Genomic DNA, 13,070 nt, shown 5'->3' with positions numbered 1-13,070 from the left:
ACGTGTGCTTGTTTGTATGTGCGTGTGCGTGTGCGTGTGCGTGTGTGTGTGTGTGTGTGTGTAATGTCGGGGCTGGGTAACGCCTGGCTTTAAGCCAGGTGGAGGAAAGCATTTCTGAGACCGGCCTTAACTCCTGTCCTATGTCACTGGGCTCGGGCTTCCGACCCAGCAACACTCCGGTGGCTCTTTCAGCCTCGTGAAGATCCTGCTTTCGAATGGAACAGACGTGAACATAAAGAACGGAAGCGGTAAGGACAGGTAGGCGGGAGACGCCCCCACCGGGGGCCGCGGGGTGATGGCTGGAGGCTGCTTGACTCCCCCGTGTGTGAGGCAGCTGTTCTCCACAGCCCCGAGGCTGGTAGGCCCCAGAGCGGGAGCTTGTGGCTTATCCGTGGGCTCCCGAGTCCCTCCTTCCCCGGGTGCTCCTGGGTTGTCTGTCTGCGTGCAGGGGCCACCTAGACACAGGGGGTGGTCAGACCCCCCGAGTGCTGAGTCCCCCGCCCCCGCCCCCCGGGAGCCCTGCATGCAGCCTGTGACACCAGCAGCAGAGGTCGGGCCACCAAAGTCAGAACCACAGGGCCAGCGCGGTAGGAGAGCAGCTGGGCACTGGCCCTGTGTGCCGCCCTCCTGGATTCAACCCCTGGCACCCCAGGTTCCTCTCTGAGCATCCCCAGGAGGGACCCCTGAGCACTGCCAAGTGAGGCCCCCAAATACATGCTAACTCTCAAGGCTTTCTGCTCGGGATGGAGGGACAGTTGGCGAGACCACATCTGTGTGCGGAACAGAGAAAGCACCGCCCTGGCCAGGGAGAGTCTGCTGGCCTCTGACCCACATGGACTCAAGTGCCCACCTGCAGACCCGTGTCCGAGGAGAGGCACCAGCAGGCACTGGCCCCGTCTGGCCAGCCACAGCGGGAAGCAGAGAACGCGCAGGTTCAAAAGGCACGTCTCCTAGTGGCTCGTACGTAATTTGGAACAGAGCCACCAGCTCAAGAAAGCTACAAAGAAACGGCGCTAATTTTAAAGAGGAAAAAAAAAATAACTCAGGGTGACAAAGGGAAAGAATGGAAATGAAAATAGAAATTGGTTTCAACCAAAGGTGGTGGAGAAAAGTGACTCAAACACCGCCTCCATCACTGGACCCATTTGTTAGAAACCAAGAGGAGAGGAAAATGAAAAAAAAAACAAAAACGCACGAAAGAAGCGGCTGGGGAAGGAGAACACGCGTGCCCGGGACACGGAGGTTCTGGTAAGGGACGGGAATGGGTGTTTCTTGGGAAACCGAAGCCGCCTCTCACCCTCGATCAGAAACGCTGAGGCCACCCAGGTCCTGCTTGAAGAAGCCGGTGCACCAAGTTCTACCCGCTGACCCGAGGGTGCCCGGACTCTGGGTATGCAGACGTGCCCTTGCCGGGACAGCAAGGGCCTGCAGGACTCGGCATGGAGGGTCGGGGACACCGTGCAAAGGGCCGACAGCAGCTTCCGGGTGCGGGAAGCTCGGGCTCGGACCCCAGCATCACAGCGTTTGGAAAGACCCCCCTGAGCACCGCCCGGGGTGGCTCCACCCCCACCTCCGAATACCAGCGCCCCCAGGAGAGTGGGGGGTTGGTGTCCCCAGGAGCACAGGACTCAGAGCAGCGTGAGCTGATACGGGAAAAACGCAGGGGCCCAGGCCAGGCCTGCGGTGACGCCAAGCGCCGTGGACCGTGTCCAGACCGGTGGGCCTGGGCAGAAACGAGAGCAGGCGTGGTTCTCCTCTTGCAGGGCCCAGGGGACCTACCTGGGCAACGGGGGAGACTTCAGGGAGAGTTTCAGTGCAGCGGCAGGGGAAGAACCTTCCAAACGACAGCAGCGAGTTGTAAATATGACGGAAACGGAAGCGCGTGCAAAAGTTTGAGAAAAGTAAGAAATTTATAGTCACGAGCCAGGAGAGATGGACCAGGAGATGAGATAAAGATTTAAGCAGACAGAGGGACGTTTATCTTACGCCTGGGTGGCAAGCCCGATGTGCGCATTTATCAGTTTTTCCTGAGTTCATACATAGGAGCAGCAAAAACTTAACGGGTGTTTTTTTTTCTTCTTCTTGGAAACATGTCAGAATAATTCCGTAATTTATCTGGAAGTAGAAATAGATGATAACGGCTGATAAAACTTGCCTAAAGAAGAACACGAAGGAACTTTGTCGGCAGTAATTGAAGTGCTGTACGAAGCATTTCAGCTGAAGGAGCATTTATGGCCCACGTGTTTAGGAAACAGGAACAGGATGGAGCAGAGCTCCTCACGGCCCTCAGGAGGGGAAGGGACTGAGCACATGGGGCCCAGACACCAGAGGCGAGGAGGAGGAAGATGCTGGAGAAACAGGCTGGCTGGGAGCGGGGGCAGAGTCATATCCTGGCTTCAGAGTGATGTACCACAGCACATTCCAGATGCCCCAAGAATGAAGCCTAAGACCCGAGACTGTGTTGAACTAGGAAACGGTGTGCACGTATCTCTCTGGCCTTACGGCATGAGAGAGGAGCGCTGCAGGATGTAACCTAGGAAAACACCTGAGCACGTTGCGTTTTTCTTTTCTTTTTCTTATTTTTTTTTGGGGGGCGGTGTTTACATGCGGGTTACATTCAGCTCATTGCTGGGGTTTGTCTCCCGGGGTTCCCTGTAGTGCTGGGGGCTGAACTGGGTCTTCCACGGGCCAGGCAGCAGCTCCAGCCCCTTCAGCCACATCCCAGCCGGGGTTGCAGTTTTGAAAATTGTAAGGGCCACGAAGAGAGTCCAGTGGGTAGGGCGCTTGCATCTCCGAGCACTAGATATGGCCCTTGAGGCCCTGCCGGGAGCAGGACTCGACCCTTTAACGACTGAAGTGCTGAACGAAAAATCCCACTGGAAGGACCCTGCGTGCGGTAGGATGGAGCTGGCTGTTTCAGGCTTAGGAGCGGCCGCCTGCCCCCGGCCGTGCTGGCGTGCTCTGAGGCGCGGGGACGCTTTCAGTGACCCCGTCGGCGCCCGGGGCAGCAGCTTCCTGCCTGCCTCTGTCTGCCGGCCCCGCCGGGAGCTCTCGCACCCTCAGTCACGGCGCCGAACCCGGACTGGGGAAGCTTTGGCTGCTTCTCCTTCCCCGCGAGCAGAGGCTCCTCCGAGTGGCCGCCGGGCCAGCGTGGCCGCCCGTGGAGTCGGGCCCAGGCCTTTCCCGGGGGCTCCCTGCTGGGGGAGGGCGCCCGCGACCGGCTGCGGCCCTGAGCGCGGCCGTCTCTCCCCGACGCCGCAGCCTGATGCTCGCCTGCTACTCGGGCCACCTGGACGTGGTGAAGTGCCTGCGGAAAAGCGGGGCCTCCTGGGAGGCCCGGGACCTCGGGGGCTGCACCGCGCTGCACTGGGCGGCCGACGGCGGCCACTGCCACGTCATCGAGTGGATGCTCAGCGACGGCTGCGAGGTAGGGGCTGGGGCCGGGGAGGGGCCGGGGCTGGGGGGCACGGCCAGGCTCGCCCGAGGTCGAGGTCACAGCGGATGTGGACGGGGGGGAGGGGCACGGCCAGGCTCACCTGAGGTCACAGCGGACGTGGAGGGGGGTCATGGCCAGGCTTGCCCGAGGTCACAGGGGACGTGGGCGGGGGGTGGGGACCCGCGGGAGGGGCCAGGCGGGGGTCTTGCTCGACACGCCGGAGCTGGCCCACACTCCTGGTGTCTCCCCGTGACTGTGCCTTAGTACACGCCGCAGCCCCGGCTCACGGCGGGGGCCACCCCCGGGGGGGGGGAGCCACAGGCCCCAGTGAGGCCACACGGGGTGGCCACGTGGCCCACGGCCTGCGCTGGCCCCACGTCTCCTCGTGGTGACTCTGGCTGCGAGTTTCAGCAAAGCTGCAGACAGACCTTCGGACCACCCAGGACAGGCCTTGGGAGTGGCCGTCTGTGCCCGTGTGCGTGGCAGGGCCCTCTGTGGCGTGTGTCCTGTGTCTGTGGCAGGGCCCTCTGTGGCGTGTGTCCTCCCGTGTGCGTGTCCGTGGCAGGGCCGCTCTGTCAGAGGCGCAGCATCTCCGTGTCTCTCCCCTGAAGGGTCCCTCAGTGTGTGGAGGTGCTCATGGTGGGCTCCGGGGGGCCCCGCAGAGAAGGGCCTCAGGTGGCCTCTGGGGCGGGCCCTGCCGGGCCTTGCTGCGTGCAGGTCCTGAGCATGGGGCGGCGAGTGTGCTGGGGGCGGTTGGGCCCTTCCAGACCCCCCTCTCGCCGGAGGGAGGGCTGAGGAGGGGACGGGGCGCCCCTGAACACCAGCCCCCCAACCTCAGCATCAGCCCCCCGACCGCTCCCGCCCTGGAGAGACGCTCAGGCTGGCGCCGGCTCTGACTCGGCCTGGGACAGGGGGAAGGGGTGCGGCAGGAGGGCGGCCGGCCAGCGGCGCCCCTGCTCCCCGCTGCCCGCCCCCCGCCAGTGGCGCTGTTCTCTGCGGGCAGGTGGACAGCACGGACACGGGGTCGGGCTGGACGCCGCTCATGCGGGTCTCGGCCGTGTCGGGGAACCAGAAGGTGGCCTCCCTGCTCATCGAGGCCGGGGCCGACGTGAACATGAAGGACAAAGACGGGAAGACGCCCCTGATGGTAGGGGTGCCCGGGTCAGGAGCCCACCGCCCCTCCCCTCCCGCCCCCTCCCGGCCTGCCGGCTGTGCTCCCGGGGAGGACCGTCCTGTCCCAGCCCCGGCCCCGCCCTCCGGCCCTCGTCTCCCTCACGCCCACGGGGACACGGGGCTGGGGCCCCCGCCCAGGTGGCCGTCCTGAACAACCACGAGGAGCTCGTCCAGCTGCTGCTCGACAAAGGGGCAGACGCGAGCGTCAAAAACGAGGTGAGCACGGACACGGACAGACACACGGACACAGACAGGCACATACAGAGACTCACGTAGGCAGACACAGACACACAGACACAAGCAGACACAAGCACACACGCACACATGCACACACACGCACACACATACCTGCACACACACAGGCACACACACCTGCACAGACACACATGCACACACATGCATGCACATACACACACATGCAATACACCCACACCCACACCTGAACACACATGCACGCACATACGCACACACATGCATGCACATACGCACACACGCACGCATGCATGCACACATGCACATACACCTGCACACACCTGCACACACACACACACACACACACACACACACACACACATGCACACACACACGCGGACGTGAGCCCACACCTGACCGCCCTCCTGTCTTCCAGTTTGGCAAAGGTGTCCTGGACATGGCCAGAGTGTTCGACAGACAGGTGGGCAGGTGTGCACCTCTGCGGGGAGGGGGTCGCGTCCTGCCTGCCTGGCCCGGGCCCACCCTGTCCCCTCCCTGTGGCCCTAGAACGTCGTGTCGCTGCTGGAGGAGAGGAGGAAGCAGCTGCCCAAGAAGCCGCCCCTCTGCCGCCCCGGGAAGCCGGGCTCCGCCGAGGCCTAGGTCGCCCGCCGGCCTGGGTCAGGCCCCGCTCTGAAATACAGCCTTTAACCTTTCACCTTTCACCTGTCGTCACTGTCGGGGACTGAGACGGCAGGCGGCCGAGCGCTGCACGGACAAGCCGCCCGCACACGCGTCCCGCCTCGGTCCCGGCCCTCCCATCCCCCGGGCCCCGGAGCTGGGCGCCGCCGTCCCCTGTGGTCACCCAGGGCCTCCGGGGAGCTCAGGGCCGGTCTGGGTGCCAGGTTGACCACACCGCCCGCCTCCGGGGAGGACCCGCCCCCGCTGCCCCCATCGGGGAGGGTGGGCGAAGGGGCAGCAGCAGAGGGCCGGGAGCGACCCCTGCGCGCGGCCTGGGCAGCCCAGCCGCGCCCCCCGGCATTTCACTCTGGCCCGGGGCCCTCGCTGCCGGCGCGGGCCTCGGCCCCTTTAAGACTGAGTTCTAGAACCTTCTAGACCCATGCTCCGGGCCTGCGGCCCTGTCGTGGGGAAGAGGGTGTCGGCCCGTCACCTGCCCGCGGGGCCGCGCTGGGCGTGTGTGGGGTGCAGGCACGCGTTTCGGGGGTCCCCCGCCCTCCGCACCCGCACCCCTGCACCACGGCTGGGCCCTGGGAGAAGACGTGCATTGCCCGTGACGTGAGGAGGAAGAGACGGATCTGACTGTGCTGCCGGCGTGCCCGGGCACCTCTGGGCACCCGCCGGGCATTTCTGCAGGGCCCGGGAGCTGCAGGTTGGGGGCGCCGGGCTCGAGGGACGGGAGATCTCGGGGCCGCAGCGGGGGCCGCAGGGGGGCCCCCCCTTCCTCCCTCGCGGCTTTCGATGCTGCATTAACTGGCTTTGCGTTTTCCCGAAGAAGCGATTCGTGATTCTCGTCTACTTTCCTTAATTTATCCTATTTATTTTCGTTTCCCCCAGGTTTATTTCTATGTTTCTTCTGTAACTTTGTTTGGTTAAATATTAAATCCGTTACTTTTGACATTTTTTTTATTAATCTGTAAACCTAGGGCTACGGGTTTCTGTTCTCACAGGAGGCAGCGTTTGAGCGGGTGGTCTCCTTTGAGGGGGAGGGGTCTGGGGCCACACCCGGCGGTGTGCAGGGCGTACTCCTGGCTCTGTGCTCAGTGGGTGGGGCTTGGGGGGACTAAGGGCTGCCAGGGTCCAACCCCAGTCAGCCGAGGCCAGGCAAGCGCATGCAGGGACACGGTTCTGTCCGGAGGGTTCTATATTCCCAATGCCGGAGGGACGGGACGTTGCATCTCTGTCCCCTCGCCCGTCCCCGGGCTGCTCCCGGCTGTCTTTGGTCGCATCGTGGCGAGCACGCCCTCGCGTTTGCCCCGTGGTTCAGTGTTTGATACTCCTTGCACAGACACCTAGCAGGGAAGCTGCGGATCAGCCAGAAATTCTATTTCAGGGTCTCGGAGTTCCCGACCCCCCACGGCCCCGCCGGCTCTCGGCGTTTCTGTCTCACAGGTGTGTTCTGATCTGCATTTCTCTGCGACGCAATGAGCACTTTCTCACGGGCCCGTGGCTGTCTCTCTGTCTCTGGAGGTGTGAAATGGTGATGCTTTTAAAATACAAATTTCTCAGGCCCGTGTCAGGCCGTCTACACCCGGGAGAGGGCTCGTAAGGGGACCTGCGTGGGGTCTTGTTCCAGGAGTCCGAGGGGCTGCGGGTACAAGTGATTTCATTTGTTAGATCACCTGCGATTCCCTTCGGCTCCAGAATCCATTACATTTGGCGGGCATCGCCGTTTCTCTAGTTTCAGTGTGTTACGATTTTTCAGAATTTCTGCCTTTTGGAATTTGAGTTTGACGATCTGACTTTGTGCACAAAAATTTATTTTCAGGAGCCTTAGAATGACTGATATTCTGTAGTTCTGAAGTGTCCATTGATGTGTGCTAACTGGATCCAGAATATTTGTGATATTTGAGTTTCTCTACGGACACGCGTTTGCCTGTTAATCTGTAGGTGTGGGGGCTTAAAAATAAAGACCCCTTGCAACAATTCTGTAAATCCATCTTTTGGGGGCATTTTTTTCCAGTGAAGTTGGATAGATAATATGTACTTTTGAAAAATTACAAACCGAGCAAGCTCAGCGTTTGTTTAGTTTATTTTTTTTTCCCTTCTGGGTAAGTTGGATGAAGGTTTTGATTCCTGTTTGCCTCTTCTCTCTTGTAAATAAGGTGCATTTTAAAATTTTAAATAGGTCACACTTTCACGTTTTTTTCCCCAAAGAAAGTCCATTGTCCCCCTCTCCCCCGCCCCCACCCCGCCCTGTCCATTATGGGATCAACTGTGGCTTCTGCAGATGATGACCCCTCCCTGCCCTTGGCCTCCGCCTGGTCACAGGGCTGCCCCGCGCCCCGGGTTCCTTCCGCACCCGCCTGTCCTTCTGAGTGCAGGCCCGATAGTCAGGAGACCTCCCGCCCTGCGCGAGCCAGTGAGTGAGACCGCTGCTTGGGACCGTTTGCCGTTTATTGGATATAATATTCGTAACAATGACTTTTCCCTCCAGAAACAGCCAGTCGTGTTTTCCTGTAGAAGCCGGGCAGAGAAACGCGTACAGAAGTGACCGCTGTGACCTCCCGGGCCACGGGAACGCGACAGAGACCCACGCCTGCTCGCGGGAGGGCAGCTTGGGCCGGCCAGCACCCGCCGAGGGGTCGCCTGTGCCCGCCTGGGGGAGCCCCCGCCGGCCCCCGGCCGCACAGCTGAGACGCTCCTGTGTGCTTCGGCGGGTGGAAGAGACGCTGGACCGAGGGCGGAGGACGGGGAGGACGGAGAGCGCCGGGCACGGGGCCCCCGGGAGGACGGGCTGAGTGTGGCTGGCCCTGCCCGCCCACTCCAGGCTGACCTGGACTGCCGACGGCTGGACAGTGTGGCTGGTGGTCACTGTGTATAGTGAGTGGACAGTGGGACCGATGGCCACTGTATGACTGGACAGTGTGACTATGATGGTCACTGCGTACAGTGTGAGTGGGCAGTGTGGCTGGTGGTCGCGGTGCTTCCCCTGGTTCTGCTGGTGAGGTCACTTCCTTAGGAAAGGGGGGGCGCCTTCCTGGGACCTCCTGAGGCACAGAGGGGGTGTGGGCGTCCCCGGCCCACTGGGCGGCAGCAGCGGGCGGGAGGGCCGGGCACCCGGTGGCTGCATAGACCAAGGTCTGGGGGCGGGCGTCTGCGGGGAGCCCTGTGCTCCGGCTCCGGAGACGAGGGACTTGGGGCCCCCGGGGGCCCACCCTGATGTGGGGGGGGGGGGAGGCTGGGTGTGCGGGAGCCCCTGGGGCCCGGAGCGGCCTGTCCCCAGCCGTGGGACGCCCGCAGGGTGGCGTGACGCCGGGAGGACAGTGTCCGGCTGCTCAGGCGCGGGGCGGCTGGGGCGGGTCTCGCTGGCTCAGCATGCTTCGTAAACTTGGGGTGCTGGGGCCTTCCCGGGCAGTGCCGAGGGGACCCCCGCTCCTGAGAAGGGCCTGGGCGTGTTGCCCCTGGGGGCGCGGGGCTGCGTGGACAGTGGCCTCCGGCCAGAGAGTTCCTGACCCAGCGGGGAGGCCGGGGTGGCTCGGACCCGTCCCCCTGCCCTGCCCTGAGCGAGGCCTCAGCAGGCCGTGCCGCCGCCCAGCACCAGGGGGCGCCGTGAGCCGCCTCGACGGCATGAGGGGCCAGGGGGCTGCACTGGAAGGCACAGGGGCTCTGGGGGCTCAGGGGACGGGAGCCCGGGGGGCACGCAGCCTTGGGAGGGCAGCCTGGGAGCCATGTGGTGTCTGTCTGTCTGTCTGAGCCTGGGAGGAGACGGGGGCACGGGGCGAGTCGTGGCCCCCAGGGGCCCGGGCCCCGGCGACTGTGGTGCTCGTGTGCTCACACCCAGGGCCCCGCCCCTGCCCGGGACGGCACTCTGTGGGCGGGGCACCAGCAGGGCGAGCTTCCTCGCCGCGTTCTAGAAGCTTCACAGGCCTGCTGTGAAGTGCTCTGTGGGAGGACGGAGGCTGGACACCAGCCCGCACTGACAAGGGCAGCTGGGGTCTCTGGCCACCCCCTTCCCTCGGGGCCGGGTCTGCCAGCCGGGGGGTCCTGACTCAGTCTTCCCAAGTTGGGCCTTGCCGGGAGAGGAGCGTTTCGCGGACAGAACGGACGGCGGGGTCTGGCCACGGGCCCAGGTGTGGACGGTCAGCGCCTGGCCGAGCCCTGGCACCCGCATTCCGGGGCTGCACGTCCCCTGGGGGTGGGGGCGGGCTCTGCGGCAGCCCGACTCCCTGGCTGCAGGGTGTGGGGGTCTCTGAGGAGCAGCAGGGAGGGAGGCGGGCGGGGGTCATGGCTGAGGTCAGGGGCGGCTCCCAGGCTTCGGGCCGGCTGGAGCCGCCGCTGACGGCCCCCCCGGGGAGGGCCCAGCCGCCTCACGCCCTCCGGACGAGAAGCCCCCCGCCTTCCGGGGGCGCCTCTGACCCGCACCCGCCGAAGCCGCGTCCCGCATAAATTAATAATTTACAAGTACCTGAGCAGGTCAACCGAGCACCATCGCACCGACGGGCGGCAGCTCAGAGCTCCCGAGAGAAGGGGGTTTAGGCGGCAAAGAGTCAGAGTCGGTAGAGAAACGGCGGCCACGCCAGGGAGCCGCGGCTAGTGCAAACTGGGCTGGGGCGGGCCGGGCCGGCCGCTGGCGTCTCACTTGCTGGAGGCCGGGGCGGGGCGTGGCGCCTGGAGAGGGTGTTTGGGGGCAGGTCTGCAGGGAGAGAGAGGCGGGCACGGCTGTCAGACGCCCCCGGGGGGCACCTGGTCGGGACCCCGCCCGCCCTCGGCTCCTTCCAGACCCACGGGGGCCCCAGCCGCAGCTGGCAGGTGCAAGTGGCTCTGGGACAGGGGCCCCCGGGGTCACCCGAGTTCCCTGCTCCCGAGGGACACAGTGGGCGAAGGCAGCGGCCGCCACTCCAGCCCCCTCCTCGGCAGCCAGAGCCTCGGGGCACTCCCACGGGGAGGGTAGAAATGGGACCGACGGCGGCAATACGGGCTTTGCAAGGGGCGGGGCAGGTCCCAGCCCAGCTCAGGGGGGGGTGCAGGGCCCCAGTCACCCCCACAGCCCAGCACGGGGGGGGGCAGGGTCCCAGTCACCCCCACAGCCCAGCACGGGGGGGCAGGGTCCCAGTCACCCCCACAGCCCAGCACGGGGGGGGCAGGGTCCCAGTCACCCCCACAGCCCAGCACGGGGGGGGGGACATGGCCCCAGTCACCCCTACAGCTGGCTGACGGCTCTCAGGCCCGAGTCCAGGGTCCGTCTCCCACTGGTCCCGGGCCGGTCTCGCCTTCACCACCCACATGGGGCAGCGTCGGGCCGGGACAGCCTCTCTCTCCCCCACCCCGGGAGAGGACCGGACAGGACCAGCTCACGGCCCCCCGGCCCCTGGGGGCCACGGCCAGGGCTGTCTCCTTCGCAACTTGCTCTCCAAGCAGCCAGGAGTGAGCACGGCCCCCCGCCCCCGGGACGCGCCCCCTCCACCGTGTCAGACACTCTCTGTCCTTACCCCTGGGGGGCCCCCGGGGACGACCACGGTGGTGGGGCCACAGGAGGCGGGGGAGGCCAGAGGGGTCACCCCAGCAGCCCAGGCTGGCGGTGCAGACACTGCAGCGCCCCCTCAGGCCTAGGGAGCCCCAGGGGAGGGCTGGGCCCTTCCTGGCTGTGGGGGGTGGGGGGTGCCATGTCAGCCCACCACCTTCCCCTGCAGGGATGGAGCCCTGAGTCAGCTCAGCGCTGCCCCCTGGTGGCTGGCCGCGCTGTGCTCCTGCAGGCGCAGCAGGGCTCGCTCAGCACTGCCCCCTGGTGGCTGACCTCGCTGTGCTCCCGCAGGTGCAGCAGGGCTTGTTCAGCACTGCCCCCTGGTGGCTGACTGCGCTGTGCTCCTGCAGGTGCAGCAGGATTCGCTCAGCACTGCCCCCTGGTGGTTGACGCCACTGTGCTCCTGCAGGAGCAGCAGGGCTTGCTCAGCACTGCCCCCTGGTGGTTGATATCTGCTCTCACACCTAGTTTCCAACTGCAGGGCGCAGAGCCTGAACTCCCACCCTGGGGTCCTCACAGGGGCATGAACCGTAAGGCTGGGGGAAGCTCCTGGCAGTGTTCCAGGGGTTCAGCTGGAATATGCCTGCGTGATGCTCACCTGATGGGGGGCTGGCGGAGCCCCAAATCCGCAGGGCCCCGGGGCCTGGCCGCAGCACTGCTGAGCCGGCCCGGCTTGCTCAGAGGGTCCGCAGGCAGCGGTTTCCGCGGGGGGCTTGGCTTCCGGGCTCCCTGCAAGCAAGCAAAGACTCTGTGTGAGCTGCGGCCGGTGGTGACTGCGCAGGGGTGGCCCCCCCATTGTCTCTCAGACCACTACACCTCGGTCCTGGGGGGGCTTCGGAGGCCTGGGGGTGGGGCTGTGTGCTAACGCAGTCTGGGGCCCGGGGGCTCTAATTGTCTTCCATCATTGCATTTCTTCCTCGTGGCCAGAGAGGGCGCTGTGGGCTTGTCAAGCCCACAGCGCTCTCTCTGAGCGGCTGAACCCGGTCAGGAGGATGGCGCCCCTCACTGGTGGCCAGCGCTCCTGGTCTCTCAGTAAACACCCAGAAGAACGCCTGCCAGGCGCAAGGACCGACCCTTGGGCCCCTGAGCACCCCCGGGCTGCCCACTGGCCAGGAAGCGGGCCAGGCTGGCGAGGTGCGGGGGGGGGCACTGCTCAGAGCAGGAGCGCAGGCGGCCACTCTCCTCGGCCTCCCCACTGCTCCCGGGCGTGGCCAGGATTCTTGGGACCCCCGTTCTGCCCCATACAGTCGAAGCACAATGAGACACAGTGGACCCCGGCCCCTGCCGTTTCTGTGCAGACCCAGGGCAGGCCGGGCCTCTGTCCCGAGGCCAGTGTCCCGCGGCTGCCCAGCTCTGCCCGGGTCTCCTCGCCCACTGTCCCTGCAGCTCGGGCGAGGGGGGGAGAGAAAGGCAGGGCAGATGCCACGGGGCGAGGCGAGGCGGCAGCGGGATACCAGGTCTCCTCAGGCGTGGCCAGAGCGTCGAGGACAGGGGGGAGCCTCGGCCTGCGGAGGGAGGAGAATCCCCCCGAATAAGGACGGAACCAGAGAGGGCAGGACACGGGGCGCCCCCCGGCACCAGGCAGTGTGGGAGGCGCAGACGGGGGACGGAGCCGGTGAGCCGGAAGACAGGCGCGTGCAGGCGGTTCTGCTGGACCCTGGTGGGAGGGGGGAAGCCAACGTAAGAGAGAAGGAGGCCCTGAGACCGTCGGCCTCCCGAGGCCAAGGGGCGCCCAGCAGGGGCCGGGCTCGTTCGAAGAAGGAAACAGACCAAATGCCCCAGCCCTGGGGCTCACAGCGCGCCCGGCCACCTGGGTGCACAGAGACCCCCTCCCCTCCCCTCCCTGGGCACACAGCTGCAAGACGGCCGGACAGAGACGAGACGGAGGCATCCGCGGTGCTGCCAGCCCCCATCAGCGTCTCCGCAGGACCCTGCAGGGGGGGACAGAAGGCAACGCACGGCCGGATACTCAGGCAGAACCTCCTCCGAGACCCCCTCTCCCCACGGGACACGCTGTCCACATGGCTGAGGGACACAGAGGAGGGGAAGACGACAGACGCGCCAGGGTCT

At 65.3% G+C, this 13,070-nt stretch overlaps 2 protein-coding genes across 3 annotated transcripts in view; one reads left to right on the top strand and one right to left on the bottom strand.

Moving 5' to 3' along the window:
* Window positions 1–6,363, top strand: part of FANK1 (fibronectin type III and ankyrin repeat domains 1) — a 68,477-nt gene extending 62,114 nt beyond the window's left edge. The window contains exons 7-12 of the mRNA XM_055118728.1: window positions 193–258; window positions 3,262–3,427; window positions 4,440–4,583; window positions 4,748–4,825; window positions 5,238–5,282; window positions 5,369–6,363. Coding sequence (XP_054974703.1) covers window positions 193–258; window positions 3,262–3,427; window positions 4,440–4,583; window positions 4,748–4,825; window positions 5,238–5,282; window positions 5,369–5,461 — 592 coding nt within the window. The 3' untranslated portion in view covers window positions 5,462–6,363. The remainder of the gene's footprint in view (window positions 1–192; window positions 259–3,261; window positions 3,428–4,439; window positions 4,584–4,747; window positions 4,826–5,237; window positions 5,283–5,368) is intronic.
* Window positions 6,364–7,929: 1,566 nt separating this feature from the next.
* The window catches only part of ADAM12 (ADAM metallopeptidase domain 12), a 224,619-nt gene continuing 219,478 nt past the window's right edge, over window positions 7,930–13,070 (bottom strand). Inside the window, exons 22-23 of one of the 2 annotated variants that reach the window (XM_055118985.1) lie at window positions 11,599–11,729; window positions 7,930–10,172 (exon numbers count right to left, since the gene is read on the bottom strand). In XM_055118985.1, the coding sequence (XP_054974960.1) occupies window positions 9,954–10,172; window positions 11,599–11,729 (350 nt within the window). In that variant the 3' untranslated portion in view covers window positions 7,930–9,953. The remainder of the gene's footprint in view (window positions 10,173–11,598; window positions 11,730–13,070) is intronic. The other variant, XM_055118986.1, reaches the window with a different exon arrangement.

Source organism: Sorex araneus, chromosome 11 (assembly GCF_027595985.1).
Source record: "Sorex araneus isolate mSorAra2 chromosome 11, mSorAra2.pri, whole genome shotgun sequence".
NCBI classification, from domain to species: Eukaryota; Metazoa; Chordata; class Mammalia; order Eulipotyphla; family Soricidae; genus Sorex; species Sorex araneus.
The sequence above is the reverse complement of the archived record's forward strand: the minus strand, read 5'-3'. Positions and strand labels throughout refer to the sequence as shown.